At 48.7% G+C, this 16,093-nt stretch overlaps 1 protein-coding gene across 1 annotated transcript in view; it reads right to left on the bottom strand.

The window, feature by feature from the left end:
• The window catches only part of LIPC (lipase C, hepatic type), a 142,028-nt gene that overhangs the window by 13,883 nt on the left and 112,052 nt on the right, over window positions 1-16,093 (bottom strand). The window contains exons 3-7 of the mRNA XM_016208512.2: window positions 13,086-13,273; window positions 10,426-10,608; window positions 9,763-9,880; window positions 7,090-7,323; window positions 4,305-4,550 (exon numbers count right to left, since the gene is read on the bottom strand). Coding sequence (XP_016063998.2) covers window positions 4,305-4,550; window positions 7,090-7,323; window positions 9,763-9,880; window positions 10,426-10,608; window positions 13,086-13,273 — 969 coding nt within the window. The remainder of the gene's footprint in view (window positions 1-4,304; window positions 4,551-7,089; window positions 7,324-9,762; window positions 9,881-10,425; window positions 10,609-13,085; window positions 13,274-16,093) is intronic.

Below are 16,093 nucleotides of genomic sequence, written 5' to 3' on the forward strand. Positions count from 1 at the left end.
GTGTGTGTGTGTGTATGTGTAGGGGAGGGTAAGGAGTGTGTGTGTGTGAGGGTTGAGGAGTGTTGTGCTGATCGGTGTCCTGCTGTTCTCTGCTTGTGCCTTGGTGCTTCCTGAGGGACAGGAGCCTGGGTTGGAGTTCAAGTCTGCCACCTTCCACTGTGTGGTGAGCACTCCTAGCCTCTCTGAAGCTCAGTCTCCTTCTTTTAAAAATGGGCATTGTGTTTCCTCACAGGGTAGTTACGGGGAGGTGATGAGACAGCATATGTAGAAGTGCCTGACTTGTAGATGGTATTAACCTCGTGACAGCCATCCCCTTCCTACGTGCTGGATGGACCAGGCAGGGCTCTGAGCCCCACCCGTAAGTGCCAGGTCTAGGGGTTCACCCCATTCACATACAATTACTTTGTGGCCCACGTGGGTTTTGTGTGGTTGGCAGCAAAGCCCACTCTGGATACTCCTTGTCTTAATCCCAAGGCTGCACTCTCTCTCCTATGTGTACTGCTTCTTCTGGAACTCTCCCTGGAAATCAGTGAAAACCTTTCAAAGAAGTAGCTTGAAAAGCCAAAGACACACAGACTCTCCAAGTCACAGCTGGCTGGTCATCTCACCAACCAGAAGAAAGGAGTGCTCTTACCAGCAAGTTCCCACCGCTGGATGAGGCTTGAGTGGGGAGGGGGGGGAGAGAGAGAGGGAGTGAGAGAGGGAGAGAGGGGGAGAGAGGGGGGAGAAGGGGGGAGAGAGGAGGGAGAGAGACAGATGATGGGAAGGCCATGTGGGGTGAAAGGGGCATGGGCAATAGGAGCAAGGGCAGCGAAATCAGAGACCTGGGGTCAAACACTGCCATGTGCTATTCATAAATGGTATGACTTTGGGAAGATTTAACTTTTCTGAATCTCAATTTATTTATTGGAATATTAATCCCACTCCCCACCCACCTGTCTCTTGTCTGTCACCTATCTCTTGGTCTGTCTCTTGGGGTTGTTGTAAAGATTAAATAAAAAATGAGATAACTTGCGTGGTACCCTACAGTGGCCCCATAAGTGCCACTCCCTCCCCTCAACATGCTAGCTCATCTAACTAGTTAGATAAGGCTCTTGCTAAGCAGGATCTACTCAATATGGATTTGTTTCCCTCCCCCTCTCTTAAAAAACTAGCTCCAAACTGATAAAGGTTCCTTGTGAGAGAATGAGAACTGAAGTGGGCGATAAATTGCCTCCTTTCACTCAGCGACTGTTTCCCAATTCCCTGCCACACCGTCCTCTCCCAGTGTTTACCCGAGTTCTGGTGGATGGTTGTAGAAAATAGATCCTTTGATGGTTTTGTCGCAATATCTTGGGAGCCAGAGGAATGAGCCAAGCTGGTCATCCTTTGTGAAACTACAAACGGGAGGCGACTTTTATCTTGCCCGGCCAGACCCTGCACTAAAATATCTAGTACAATTAAATGTCCTTGAAAAATATGGGTTGCGAGTTCTCTGTAACCAAGGTTGGGCAGGTCTGTTCTTTGACGAATTGATACATGTTCATCAAATGCTGGGGGTGGCCACTGAAAAAGGCTTTGTGGGCCCAGTCAGAGATGATTGTGGCCGGGATGCGTGGAGAAGGGTATAGTTATGGTGGCTTAGATTACAGGCTTCCTGCCAGCACCGTCCCAAGCACTTCTCTCTCGGTGATAGAGCTCTATTTCTGTGCTCTCCGCTACAGCAACATGTATTTGAGCCCTTGAAAGGGGGCTAGTAGATGGAGGAACTACATTTTTAATTTAATTTAATTTAAATAATTTAAATAGCCAAGTATGGTTAGTGGCTACCATATTGGATGACATAGCATTATACAGATTGCAGCACCCCAGTGAGCAGCCGTTTCCAAACAGGCGAAGTGTCACCTAAGTGTAATTCCCAGCCGTTCCCAGCGCAACCTGGTGTGACCACAGGGCTGATCCTCCCCACCAGTGTGAGGGTCAGGATCTGGCTCCCCAGAAGGACTGAGGCAGAACTGGGGCAGATTTGGAGGGCCCTGAGGAGGGGAGGGTGCAGTGCAGGCCACAGTGTGTCATTGGGACCTCGGTCAGGGCCTGGAGGTTTGGGTTCTGACCAGTTTCAGGCCGTCTTGCCTCCCTAATCACTGGCCCTGTAGGTCTAGTTCTCATCAAGATGGGTAGTTGGTCATAAAGAGACCCAAATATTGTCTCCAAGGGACTCATGGCCTGTTTTTCTGGGACAGCACGGAGCACATAATGCTTGGCAGGGGTTGGTCTCCCCTAACCCCCCTGAGGCAGGGATGCTGCCTACCCTGGTTCACGTAATGTTTGAAGAGGAACTGAAGAAATGATCACATCAGTTTGGGTAGCTGCTGCGTGGGTAATGCTGCCCTAATGTGATTCTTTGGTCTCCTTAATGGGAAAGGAGCTCATACCAGCAGCATGGGGGGTCGGGCACTCGGCGGCCTTGGTAAAAAGGAAGAACTCAGCCTGGCTGCGCCTACTGCTCTTTCTCCCCGCTCTTCCTTCCCTTGACACTGTTCTCCCTCCCCCATCTCCAAGGCCCAGCAGGAGCAAGCCCCTCACTTCAAATGTACAACCCTGGGAGGCAAAACATGACCTTTCCCCCAGCTGATCTCAAGAAGAAAACAATCCCCACCCCACTCCCTGCCTCCTTCACCTTCACAGACAGACCAGAGCAGATTACTGGGGTAATAAAAACCACTCAACCAGCTGTTTGAAGGTCTGGGTCTAAATGCTGGCTCTGCCAAGAACCCACTTTGTGCTCTGGGGCAAATGGTTTCCCCTCCCATCTATGCCTCAGTTTCCCTGTTTGTGAACAGGCAGGTTGAACAGCCTCTCGAAATTCTAACACTCCAGGATTAAAGTAGATCCAGTGAAATGTGAATATCTGAGAGGCTTAATCACTACAGGCGGCTTTGCCATTTAAAAGAGGAACCGGTTAATCCAAACGAGTGAGCGTCTAATAAGCAGCCTGTGGCGGGGGAGCTCCCTGAAGCAGGAGGCCTTCCAAATTCCTCGCCTGCTCCCAGATACCACTGGCCCCTCCCCCCTGGAGGCGCAGACAGCACAGGGGCCCCTTTGGCCCCGCGGGTGAGAGGATCCTGCCCCTGCTCCTAGTGCTCTCAGAAGCTTACCGCCCACAATGGGTTTCTGTCATTGCTGGGCTACCTTGGCCCAGGGAAGGAAAATTAGGCTGGAGAGCAAAAATTCAGATAAACAGAGGAACCCACACCTGAGAAATAAGTTGCCGGAAGCTTGAACTTGGGAGTGTAGTAGTAAAAAGGAACATTGGACTGGGAGTTGGATGAACCTGGGTGCTAGGCCTCCCTCCAGGCTGTGGGGAGGTCACTCCATCAGAGTTTTGCTCTCCTTTTAAAATGGGATATGTGGTAACCAGCCTGGCCCACTTCGCTTGGCTGATATGGGAACCACAAGGAATCGATGGCTCCATCTAATGTTTTGTATACAATGCTGTGCAAATGCAAAGTGGTGGTGACAATGCATTCACCTTCTGCAGATACAAATATTTGCATGGTTATAATCAAACAGCAGCACACGGGCTCCTCCCAGCACAGGAGAGCTTGTGCTAGGAAAAGATGCTACATCGCTCACGAGCTGTTTTAAGGATTAGGCAGAAATGTTAATGGCAACAGATGTCGCCTGGTTCCCTCCAGGAAGATTTAGGCTTCAGTGGAGAATTTCTCTGCTGGCTTCAGCCCAAGACACTGCCACAGCCCTTTCTCTGACCTCCCATTCAACCCAGAGAGGGGCAGGGGCTCGGTTTCTGCCCAAGGTGAGGATCTGACTGGGAAACAGTGGAAGCTGAAATTATCTTGGAAAGGCCTTGACAGGGCCAAGATATCCTGTAAGATCAGCTAATTCAAAGGTTAGGGGAAATGAGGAGCCACAATGTAGCCTGGAGCTGTATTTTTCATGGGGGTCAGGAGCAGATGAAAGCACTGGGTTCTAGCCTGGCGTTGGAGATGCCTCCAGGTCCCTGTAACAATGAGACCTGGGTGGTCGAAGTAACCACTGAGGGGACCGTGAAAATGGAGGAAGAGATGCCAACCAAAGGATTGTTCCAGAAAGTATTAAGGCTTTCTTTTAACACCTGGCAGTACAGTGGCCGCATTCTTGGGGGAAGAGAGGCCTTATCAGTATCACTGTATGGAATCTGTGCAGTTGCAAAAACACTAAATTAGAACCCGGAGTCATTCCAGGAAAAGACTTCAGGGACCTTCTGAACCTTCCGGTGGGGGCTGCCTCCTGTCCTTGGACTGCTGTGGGCTGCCCACACTCACCTTTGAAGGGGGACTGGGCTCGCGTCACCAGGAAAAGTTTCTTGCTTTTCTTGCTTTTCCACGCCTGGAGGGTGTGGTAGCCCAGCGTGTTGCAGCGGCCCTTCTTGCAGCTCAGGCACAGGCCCTGGCTGAAGCTGTCCATGCCGCTGCACAGGTAGGCCGTGTTCTGCTTGTCGGGGTACAGCAAGGAATCAATGAAGAGGTGCACCGACCGCTCGTGGGCGCATTTTATGGTCTGGGCGAAGGCTGGAACACAGGGCAAGAGGGACCTTATCAACCTTTTATCCAACATACCTTCAGCTCGAAGGATCCTCTTGTTTCTCAGTGCAGAGTGGCAGCACATTAGGGTGGAGGGGTGGCTGCTGAGGCCGACCGCTGACAATGGTGCATATGAGTGAGTGACACTTCGGGAAGAGGAGGCCCTCTTAGCCACTTAGTGTGGAGGCCTAGTCCCAGGCACCCCACGGCCACAGCGTGCTATGGTAGGTGTTTTAAAAGGGACCCCAAGTCACTAAGAAAATATCAAATTATTTAAGAAACCAGGATAGCCCGGCTGGTATTTGAGCATCAACCTAGGATCCAGGAGATCGCGGTTCAATTCCCGGTCAGGGCACACGCCTGGGTTTCGGGCTCCATCCCCAGTAGGGGGCGTGCAGGAGGCAGCTGATCCATGACTCTCTCATCATTGGTGTTTCTATCTCTCTCTCTCTCTCTCTCTCCGTCCCTCTCTCTGAAATGAATAAAGATATATTTTTTAAAAAATTTAAAAAAAATAAAAGAAAGCAGGATAGTGTAATTCCTTTTAGAAATATTTCTTTCTCAAATGGTGGAAACGCATGAGTGCTGATGCCTTGGTGGTGAGTTAGCTGGAAGGTTGTGTGGGAGCCTCTGCTTTACTAAAGCTACAGAAACCAGGGCCGAGGCACTCTAGCAGCTCAGCAAATGGTCTGTGAGAGCTGAGGCCTCTCTGAATGTTTACCTTCTATCCCAAAGCAGCCATTGCATCGCTGGGGTAACTGGCCTGTAAAACCAGCATGGGGATGGGCTCCTAGGAGAACACACCCCAGTGACCAGGTGTGAATGGTCCTAATCCTTCCAGCAAGCTTGGGAGGTTTAGCTACCTTTCTTTTTTTTCCCTCCAAAGCTCTCCAAATCTTAACCTAATCTTTAGTAAATGATTCTCAAAGAATGTTGAAGAACCACCATCAAACACTTCAAGTACCTAACGTGAAGGTAGAGCACAGGTAACTTTGCCCAAAGCTCCCCAGGAGTAGTCACCTCGGTTCTTGGTCACTGGTGCTGCATTAGCTGAGCACCTGCTATGAGGCAGGTACCCAGCCGAGTGCCTCTGCTAGTCTACTCCCTGCATCTTCATACAGCTCCTGGAGGCAGCTGTTGCAAGTGAGAACATGGAGCTTCAAAGACATTCACTAGCTCACCCGGGCTCACCTGGCCTTACCTGGGTGCTGAGGATGGTAAAGCAGTTATCAAGTTACCTTCTGTTCAGCCATGGATGTGAGAACCACCCCAGAATGGGATCACTTTCCAACAGAAGGGTGAGAAAAACCATGCCAAGGATGGGCAAGCTAAATAAATATACTTGATTCCATCACTTTGAAATTTAGCACAAAAGAGCAGACATCTCTCATTGGGCAGAGATGCATTTACTAGGCTGTTAGTTACTAAACACCCTCCTAGAGGTCTGTGCTGGGCTTTGGGAGGGTGTAGGTCTGGGAGGAGGGCTGGATGGACAGTCATGCGGGAGCTGCTGGTGACTAGATGGGCGATGACTCCAGGGAGATGTAAGGAATGACAGGGGAAGTTCCCAGAAGGTTCTCTCAGGCGTGGGTGTCTGGAAGGCTGGGCGTCCTGCCAAAATGAGATAATGTCGAGTGCGAAGGTCATCCTGATAGGAGAGGGTGGTGCTGACGCAATCACAGAGTGTGTTCTCAGCTCAGTTTTGGATGACTGGGGTGAGACAGTGAGTGGTATGCGGGGGTGGAGTCTCCAGTTGGCTCTCAGTGAGTTGGCATGTTTTAATTAGGATAATATTTTATAATAATGAGAAATTTGGAATGTCTATGGAAAGTGTGGTATTTGCTGACAGTTTTGTTTAATCCTGTGCGTGTTATCAATGTACATGTTAATGTTTCGGATTTGAGAGGGAAGTGGGATCACAACCCAGGTAAGGCCACATTCGGTTTTTGCTCTGAGCTAAACGGAGTCATGAGTACATATTTAGAGCTGAACTTCGAGCTGGAAGAATCTCAGTGCTGTGCTGGAGGATCAGCTGATTAAACCTCATAGAGGTGGGAAAATCATTTGCATTCTTGTGAGACCAAAGATCAAAGCCATAATCTATTAGATGGATCCTCATATGAGCCAGGAGAGTGGAAGCTGCCTGGGTGAGGAAGCTTCTGGAGGAGATGGAATAATCACAAGCATCAGGACTCAACTTTCAGAAGGGCTCCTATCCCAGGGGAGACTCTACCCTGAGTGGGGTAAGAGGTGGGGATTCCTGGTGGTGCCCTCAGCTCATCCTCAGAGCTTGGGCTCCAAGGGCCCCTGTCTGATAGGAGGAGGGGCCTGCCCGCTGGGGGAATACCAGCCCTTACTCATGCCCACAAGCCCTCTCTCTGAATGGACTTGATGAGCACACACCCTGGGTCCCCATCCTTGCCAAACTCTTCCCAGAATCTAGAGTTGGTAGATTCCACTGGATCCATAGGCCCCACGCAAGGGAGGGGAGTGAGGCCAGTGCTCTCGGAGGCGTCGTCTTCCTTACCGTTTAGGCCATGCTTGGTAATATGTTTGTAGACCTCTAGGAAGTGGCAGCCAGGCTGGAAGGAGCCCCCATTGGGGTAGAAGTCATAGTGTGCTATGGGCTGTTTGATGCCTACACTCAGGCCCATGTGCTCCCTGGTAAAGGTGTGAATGGAGTCCACAAAATTGGCGTCATCTGGTGAAAGACGGTCTTTGGGGGAAGTTCCTTCAAACAAAGGGCCCGCGGCATCCAACCCTAACAGGAAAGCAAGGGTAAAGTTTAGGTGGGCACAAGGAAGGAGAGGAGAAATGCTCTTTTTAGCTTTTCCATGTTATTACACATTCATGAGCTAGCAGGAAGAAGAAAATCCTAGGGCATAATCTTTCTCTAGAAAATCTTGCCACAACCTTTTCGCAGTAAAACCACAGTAATTCATGGTGCTGAAAATTGAACACAGGCTGCGCATTATCTATGGGGAAAAGAGGTTTGCAGGAACTATCCAGCGGTAGAAATAAGGTTATGAGGGAATGCTTGATTTATTTAAGCAAATCGGTTTCAAGTACCTCTCCAGCTACTTTCAGGAGCACCTGTTTGCATACAAAAAACCCACTGTGCTTATTGTAAGTAGCTCTAACCTACCCATCAAAAAAGAATTTGCCAGCATGTCATCAATAATTTTTCTAAACAAGCTGGCTTTTCTCCTACCTGAATGCCATTTCATCGGAATGTCCAGAACAGCCTTGGTACATCACTGTTCCCTGGTGAAAATATTGTGATAGGACCACTCAAAGCATTGGGCCTTCAGTGATAGATACGTTTGCAAGAGACAAGTGGCAGCTCCTGCTGATAGTAGCTAGGGAGTATTCATGCACTCAAGGTTTTTTTCTCTCTCTTCCTTTACCTTCTCTGGATTGCCCATTGATGTCCCACGTCAGCCCTGGCTTTCATCCCTGATGGGGACAAAGAAATGGACAGGAAGCCTGAGAGTGCCTGTTCTCCAACCTTCACTACAGATATGTACGAAGAATGCCTTGATGTGATTTACATTCCTTTCTCCATCAGGCTGACTACAAGACGACAACGGAGTAATCAGCTGTCCTGCTGCCTCTGACGGGTGGGCCTGGCTAATAATGCTGGACGTGGCCCACGGCCCCAGCCAGAGTGAAGGGGGTCTGGGCTCGATGCAGCCTCTGCGATTCTGACTCAGCCTTTAGGCCTGTTCCTCGGTGACAGGCCTCATTGGCCTGCTGCGGAGGGTCGGTCTGCTCACTCCCAGGCTACTGAGTGTTACATTACTGCGGTAGGGGCACAATGACTGGTGCCAGGCCTCCCCAGTCACCAGCAAGATAAAAAAAAAGGATTCTCATAATGACAAGTTTACTTGGTGTAAATGTCTGCCATTATCTCTATCTTTTTTCATATTAAAATAAATGTCTTCTTTTATGAAGTAATGATAAGAGTAGACAGTAGTTACCCCAATGTTCTTACTTGATAAAATAAGAGGTCACAGCAATGCTATTCATCTTAAATTTCCTTTGGATTGTTTTAGCCTGTGAAAGACTAGGGCTGGGTGGCTGAGCAGCAGTAAGATATTCCAGGCAGAGGGAACAGTACATGCAAAGGCCCAGAAGCACAAGAGGCCACAGCATGTTTGTAAAGTGGAGAAAAATCTCGTATTATGGGAGCAGAATTATAGGAAGGGAACTGCCCAAGGAGTTGGAGCTCTGGGGTCACAAGAAGGGCCTTGCCTGGGCCATTATAGAAATCAGTGAGCCTCGGGGACTTGGCTGGGGAACGGTCTGATCAGGTGTGTTTTTCCTAATGTAACTCTGGGGCCACCTGGGGGTGTGGTGGGTATCAGGGACACCTGGGAAGAGAGGCCTTCTTGCATGCCTTATCTCTTCCTGATTATTGAGGGCCATTTCTGAGTGGGTGTAGAGCTTGGGACTTGTACAGAGCTTCCTCCTTCAATCCAGATGGGTCCCAGAGTAAGACCCATGTGTTTCACGAATGTAGAAACTGAGGCATGAATGTGGTTGATGTTACAGCAGATTTAGAGCTGCGATTCTTTAACTCCCTCATGTCAGGCTTTTAAAACTATAGGTTGAAAAATAAACTGCCTTCGCCGGTTTGGCTCAGTGGTTAGAGTGTCGGCTGGTGGACTGAAGGGTCTTGGGTTTCATTCCCAGTCAAGGGCATGTACTTGGGTTGCAGGCTCCATCCTGACCCTGGTTGGAGCATGTGCAGGAGGCAACCAATCGATGAGTCTCTCTCACATCAATGTTTCTCTCTCTGTGTATCTCCTCCTCCTTTTCACTCTCTCTAAAAAATCAATGGGAAAAATATCTTTGGGTGAAGATTAACAAAAAAAACAAAAACAAAAACAAAAACAAAACTCCTTCCTGCTACAAAGTATACAGAGGGTCTGCTTCTTAGATCCTGTGTAGTGTGACTATGAGAGGCATGCGTTTGAGGAGAGGCACTAGGAATGGAGGCTGTGACTTCCTAACTCACAGGGACCAGCGCTCCACGACAGCGCTCTGTTTCCAATAGTGCCCCTCGACCTCCCTTGAACACCAACACAGCGCGGAGGAAGCTGGGGTGGGTTCACTATGAGACTTGGGAAAGCATGTGCTTGCTCCATGCCCCGACACCGGTTGGAGATTACAGTTGTCAGGTATCAGGCATGGTTACCTGTAATTCTCCCAATCTTGTTCTTTCCGCCGATGTAACTGCCAGCAAATCCCGAGACGTGCGCGCCCAGGCTGTACCCAATTAGATGAACTTTGTTTCGAGAAAACTGAACAGATTCCTGGAAGACAGCAGTAAGATGGTTGCAGGAAGAGAGGAGCTGCCTGGATAAAAACCTGTGTGGGTCCAGCTTGTTCAGGCTCCCACCTGTTCTTTACTCCTGATCGCAAAAGAGATGCTTCATTCATACTCCAGATCCAAACTGGTTTCAGACCTTGCGAACTCGGTCCTCTCTCCTTTCAGGCTCAGCCACCTGGGACCCTGCCTGGTGCTGCTGCTCCCCCCCCCCCCCCCCGCCTGTCCTCATCTGGATATGAATGCCCTGCAGAAGCTGTCCCGTTCATTTGTGTGGGGTTTGCTGGTTTACAGGGTGTGTTTAGATCCCTGAACGTAAAAGGAATCGTGGATGGGGTGGGGGAGAAGATGGTTCTACCCAATAGGGGTGCAAGTGAGGCAGTGGAGAGAGCCCTAGCACCTGGTCTCAGTCCTGGGCCTTCCCATTCCTGTGAGCTTCCCATTCCTGTGTCCTGTCTGGGTCGCTGTTGGAGACCAGCTTAGCTCACTTGGTCTTAGAGGGAGAGGAAGGGAGGTTGGGGCAGGTCTTACCTCCAGCCACCGGACAACAGCTGCGACCTCCTGGCCCACGAGGCGGGTGTGGCGGACGGCAATGGCATAGTGGTTTTGGGCCAGGGTGATCCAGTCCGCCAGCGCCACGTTCACTGGCTGGGCCAGCTGAGACTTCAGCGCGGCCACCATCTGCCAGATCCAGTTTTCCAGCAAGCCGTCCACCTGCAGTTGGGCCCATAAGGTAGAGAGTCACTGGGCGGGGGAGACGACGGAGGGAGCAATCACACTAATTTCCTTTTTCTGCCTAATCGCCTCTTTCTTCCCCAATGCTTGGCTAATGCTGGATCCTTCTCTCTATGAGAAAGGGCTTAACAAAGGGTTTCCCAGCCTCAGCACTATTGACAATTGGGGCCAGATGCTTTTTTGTTGGGGGTTGTCCTGTGCATTGTAGGAGGTTTAGCAGAATCCCTGGCCCAGAGCCAACTTGCAAGGCACTTTTGATAGGTTCACAGGGCAAAGACATTTATGTTGTGTGCTAAGGGATAAATAGGACTTCTCTTAGAAGAACAAGGGTGGGCAGGTGAATATGGTGGCATTTGGGGTGGGGGTTGGGTACCCAGGGCATTCCAGGCAGAAGGAAGAGCAGGGCAGAGGTGCAGAGTCACAAAGGGACCGTGCGGTGTGACTGGGGAGAGGAGACAAGGAAGGCCCGGTTGAAGACTAGACCACAGAGGTGAAGAGCAAAGCTGATGGCTTAGCATGTCTTCCAGGGTAAGATCCATTCATTTAATAAATGTTTCCCCAGCCCAGGCCGGGTAGCTCAGTTGGTTGGGCTCAGTCTATGTTAGATTTCTTCTCTAGAGGCAGAAAAGCCTCCCACCTCCTTCACTTCCAACCACTATTTCTCTAGGGTGGCACCCCTTTAAATCCTGGGGGAGGCTGCTGGCAGGCTGCAGGGGCCTCTGTGCTATTCTGGGATGGCAATAGAAGCCACCCACCTTGTGGCTACACCCACATGGCATCATGTGGCTTCCTACTACCCCACGAGGCCAGGCACGGAGTCTCTTTTGTTCGTGTGAGGTTGTTGTTAGTCTGCACGCAGCAAGCTCTCAGAGAGAAAGCATGTTGAAAGAGTGGTGTAGGGAGATGGGCCCATTTTGTTCTCTAGCGTAGAATAGATGAGGGTTTCAGGAGTATTTCCAACTAGATGGCAAGGAAAGGTTTCCAATTCAAGAAATAGACCCCCAAGACCTGGAAGTTTCATATTGTGAACTTAGCCTCAAATCGTGGGTGGGCTGGTAAGCAGGATGTCTGAATTTCCTCTTGGAGTTAAGGCCTCACTTAGTTTTACTCTGGTTATTACCCACAATATTCTCTCTCCCTTTCTTCCATTGTAATAGAATTTTTAGCATCACGAAAAGGCTATACTTTTCTCTAAGAGGCTACTGAGGTCTCAGCCACCTTTCCTTCTAAGTATGGCCAATGGATGTCATTGGAAGCATTTCACAGATGCTCCTGGGAGGCTGACCTAAAAAAGACTCTTTTATACCAAAGCCATTGAATCTTACACTTTATTTTTTAATTTTATTTATTTTTATTTATTTTTATTTTTAAAAAATTTATCTTTATTGATTTCAGAGAGAGGAAAGGAGAGGGAGAGAGAGAGACAGAAACATTAATGATGAGAGAGTCATTGATCGAGCCCGCAACCCGGGCATGTACCCTCACCGGGAATCGAACCCCAGTCGCCTGGATCCGAGGTCAACGCTCAACTGCTGAGCCATGCCCAGCTGGGCAATTTATTTTTATTTTTTGAAATATATTTTTCTTTCAGAGAGAGGAAGGGAGAAGGAGAAAGAGAGAGATAGAAACATCAATGATGAGAGTCACTGATTGGCTGCCTCCTGCATGACCCCTGCTGGGGATCGAGCCCGCAACCTGGGCATATGCCCAGACCAGGAGTCAAACTGTGATCTCCTGGATCATAGGTTGATGCTCAACCACTGAGCCATGCTGGCTGGGTGAATCGCACACTTTAAATGGATGAATTGCATGGAATGTGAATTATATCTCAATAAAGTTGTTTTTAAAAAACTCTGCTCTTTGACCTTTGTATATACCTTTTACTATCTGGAATAAAGATGTGATGGCTGGTGCTCTAGCTGCCATCTTGGACTATGAGAACAAGGGCCACATCTAAGGAAATGAGCTGGGTCCTTGAGGACTTTGTTGACCAAAACCATTTATCCAGTTTTGGATTACATATCTCTGGACTGGTATGTGAAATAGAAACAAAGTTCTGTTATTTGCAGCTGAACATAACTCTGACAGATATAACATTTCACTGAGAGACTATGTCTTTGGCTCCCTACCTCCTTGTGTGAGACAATGCAGCTTCACCTGCATGGACTGCAGTCCTTATGGGCCCTCAGGTGCTGTGTGACCTCTCTGAGTCACATTTTATTATCTGAAACATAGAGATAATTATACTTTCCCCTCCCTGTTTACTCATGGAATTGAGATCATCAATGAGATAACGTGTGGGGAAGCACTTGGAAAATTAGAATGTGCTTTGCAAATATTATGCATGAAGCTATTATCACTAGCTCCTTATCTTTTTATTAAAATTGAACACACGAAGGAGAGAAAAAAAGAAAATGTAAAAGCAGAGAGAAAAAAGACGCGTCAGCATATCCTACCGACCACCCGTGGATTATCATCACCAGCGGCAGAGAGGAGTTGAAGCCGCACTGCTGTAGCGTGTCTGGGTGGTGGAGCAGAATCTGACAGCCTTTATCGTTTTCCCCTTTAAAGAGCAGGAATCTGGTCTGTGTCTCCTGCAACGTTGCATTTTTTCTAGCGGCTCGAGGTCTTCTTGCAAATGACTCTGGAACAGAAGATTAAAGACGGTGCTTAACTTGGCACTTGTTCCACCTCTGCCAGCTCTGGGACAACCCAAAGGCTTTGAAGAACATCAGCCAACAGGGTTCCTGGGAGGTGATGGAGGGTGACCTAGGAGGACCCAACACAAAGGTGGAGAGGGCCATCCTCCATCCTGCCATTCCTGTGACTATAGGACCAGCCAGTCAGCAACTAGAGTAACTTGAGGACAGTAGAAATATGGGAGAGGCAATAGGGGCAGTGGCTCAGGGAGGACAAAGATTTCACCCCAAATCACACCGCCAATAAGTGGTAAAATCAGGATTTAAACTGACGTCTCTCTGACTCCAATTCCCTGCATCCTTATGCTAGGGAGATAGTGAATAGAGCATCTTAGTTAGATGACACTATGCATTCTCTCATGTAGCTTGACCTGTTGTCACTTGCAGACCCATTATATCACGTAGCCTGGTGTGGACCAGGTAGGATTGGGGGGGATCCCAAGGGAGTGATGAGTTTTGCTTGATGGGGGTGTAGCATTCTCAGTGAAAGCGATGCTGATCCTGGCCTTGAAGGGTGAATGAGGACTTGGTATTTGCAGCCAAAGCCACCACCTAAGTAACAGTCCCCCATTCTCCCAACCCTCCCCTCTCTATGTTCTCCTGCTACACTAGACTGCCCGTAGTTCCCCCAAACGCCACTTCACACCCCGCACCTCCGCAATTTCCCTTCCTCCTCCGTCTCTGCTGTTCCCAGTGAACTCGGGTCTTCCATTAACATGGATCTCAGACATCACCCCGTCCAGGAAACCTTCTCGTCTGCCAGAGACACTTTCTCCTGCCGCCCCCTCCCTGATCCCACTGTCCTTGTCACGTGGCCTGGTAAGTTATTCATTGAGGTGCGTTGGCGTTTCCTCCGCTGGGCTGTGAACTCACAGAGGGCAGTGCTGGTAGGTGCTCAGTAAATGCTTGGTGAGCGATGTGTTATCTGTGGGATCCAGGCCTCAGGTCAAAGGCTAACATCTGACTTGCCATCCATTTATGCTTTGGTGCTAAACGTAATGAGTTTTCTTTTTTTCAGTAGCCGAATAACTACATCTTCCTTCATTTCAGGATAGCTGACTGGACTGTTAAGAGGACTATATGAAGATAAATGGGAATAGAAATAGGACCTATCTCATGAAGTTGTTACAAGGATTAAACAAGATGATACCTGTGGAGAGCTCAGAACAGTGCCTGGCATGTAATTAGCAGCTAGGCAGGGCCGTGTGGTTAAAATAAGTACAGACTGGAGCATCCAGCATCTTGCATTCTTGACCTATGAAATCCTTTCTGTGAAAATGTATCCTCGTTGCGCTCACAGGAGCAATCCTATCTTACATGTATTTACTCTGGATTTAGCTAGGAGAACAGGAATCAATGGCGGGACATGAAAGAAAATATTTTACTTTAAGTAGTTCACAAAAATTCATGGTAGAACAAAGGGATGAAGAGAAAATAAAGGCAGTAAAACAACAAAGACAGAAATGTTAATAGATTGGCACTCTAACATGCATAGTGTGTGATCCTATAAGGCTGCTGGAGATGGACCACAGATTTTGTTCTGAGCTCCCTATTGGCCAAATCAACAAGGGAAGCAGGAGCAGTTATAGGATTCATGGTGTCTTTTTTTTTTTTTTAAATATATTTTTATTGATTTCAGAGAGAGAAAAGGAGAGGGAGAGAGAGAGATAGAAACATCAATGATGAGAGAGTCACTGATCGGCTGCCTAGCCCACAATCCGGGCATGTGCCCTGACCGGGAATCGAACCCCGATTGCCTGGATCCCAGGTCGACGCTCAACCGCTGAGCCACACCCGGCCGGGCCATGGTGTCTTGTTGCTCACACTTTCCTGGCCCTGAAGCTCAAGATAGTTTCCTTACAGACTATTGTAAAAAGGGGTCACTGGGTGAGGCAGTGACCACTGCCTTGAACATTGTAGCACGTTTTATGTGGTTGACTCTGAGGGGTCTGCAGTCCTCGCTGGAAGCAGTGGCCGCAGAACCCAGCAACATTGAAGCCACAGGGAATCTCTGTGAGCCCTTCACTGTAGTCTAGCAGAAATCCCATGACTGAGGGAGGCAGGGGCCATTTCAGCTCACATTTTGGGTGGAAGGAGTGGAGCTCTAGAGCCTGCGAATCTGAGCTGCCACGACAGTCCGATTGTTCCCTTTTCCTAACACATAGAATACTGGGTCATCCTTAGCCAATCCAGGGCTGCGAGGACTCACTGCTGTCGCCCACACCCACACCTTCACTGAAATCTCTCCCCCAAGCTTTAGCCCAGCACAGAGCCGGCTCTTGACTGGGCATCTCTACCTGGGGAAACTTGGCACTGCAAATCCAGTGAGGACAAACTGGGTTGATTGTCTTTCCTCCCAACCCATTCCTCTTCTTTCTTTTTACATTTCCTATTGTGGTTTATGACATCATCATTGGTCCGTGCAATTTCTCAGGCTAGAAAGCTTAGAGCTGCCCTGGAAGTCCTTTTTGTCCCCTTGGCAACCCTCTAGGGCCATCACATATCAAGGACTCAGACTCAGGATTATCCTCTCTGCCCTGCTGCCGACCTAGTCTAGAACCTCATCTTTTATTTATTTTTTAGTTGTGATATTATAATAGAGTCTTAAATGTTCTATATTTAATTAATTTGTAGAATTAACACATGCCAATTGTATGTATACAATCTGGAAAATGCCAAAGTAAATAAAGAATCTCACTATTCAGGAAAAAACACAAATAATATTTGGAGTATTTCCTTCCAGCTTTTCCTTTTTTAAAAAAAGT

This window comes from Miniopterus natalensis, chromosome 1, assembly GCF_054644295.1.
Source record: "Miniopterus natalensis isolate mMinNat1 chromosome 1, mMinNat1.hap1, whole genome shotgun sequence".
Classification (NCBI taxonomy): Eukaryota; Metazoa; Chordata; class Mammalia; order Chiroptera; family Miniopteridae; genus Miniopterus; species Miniopterus natalensis.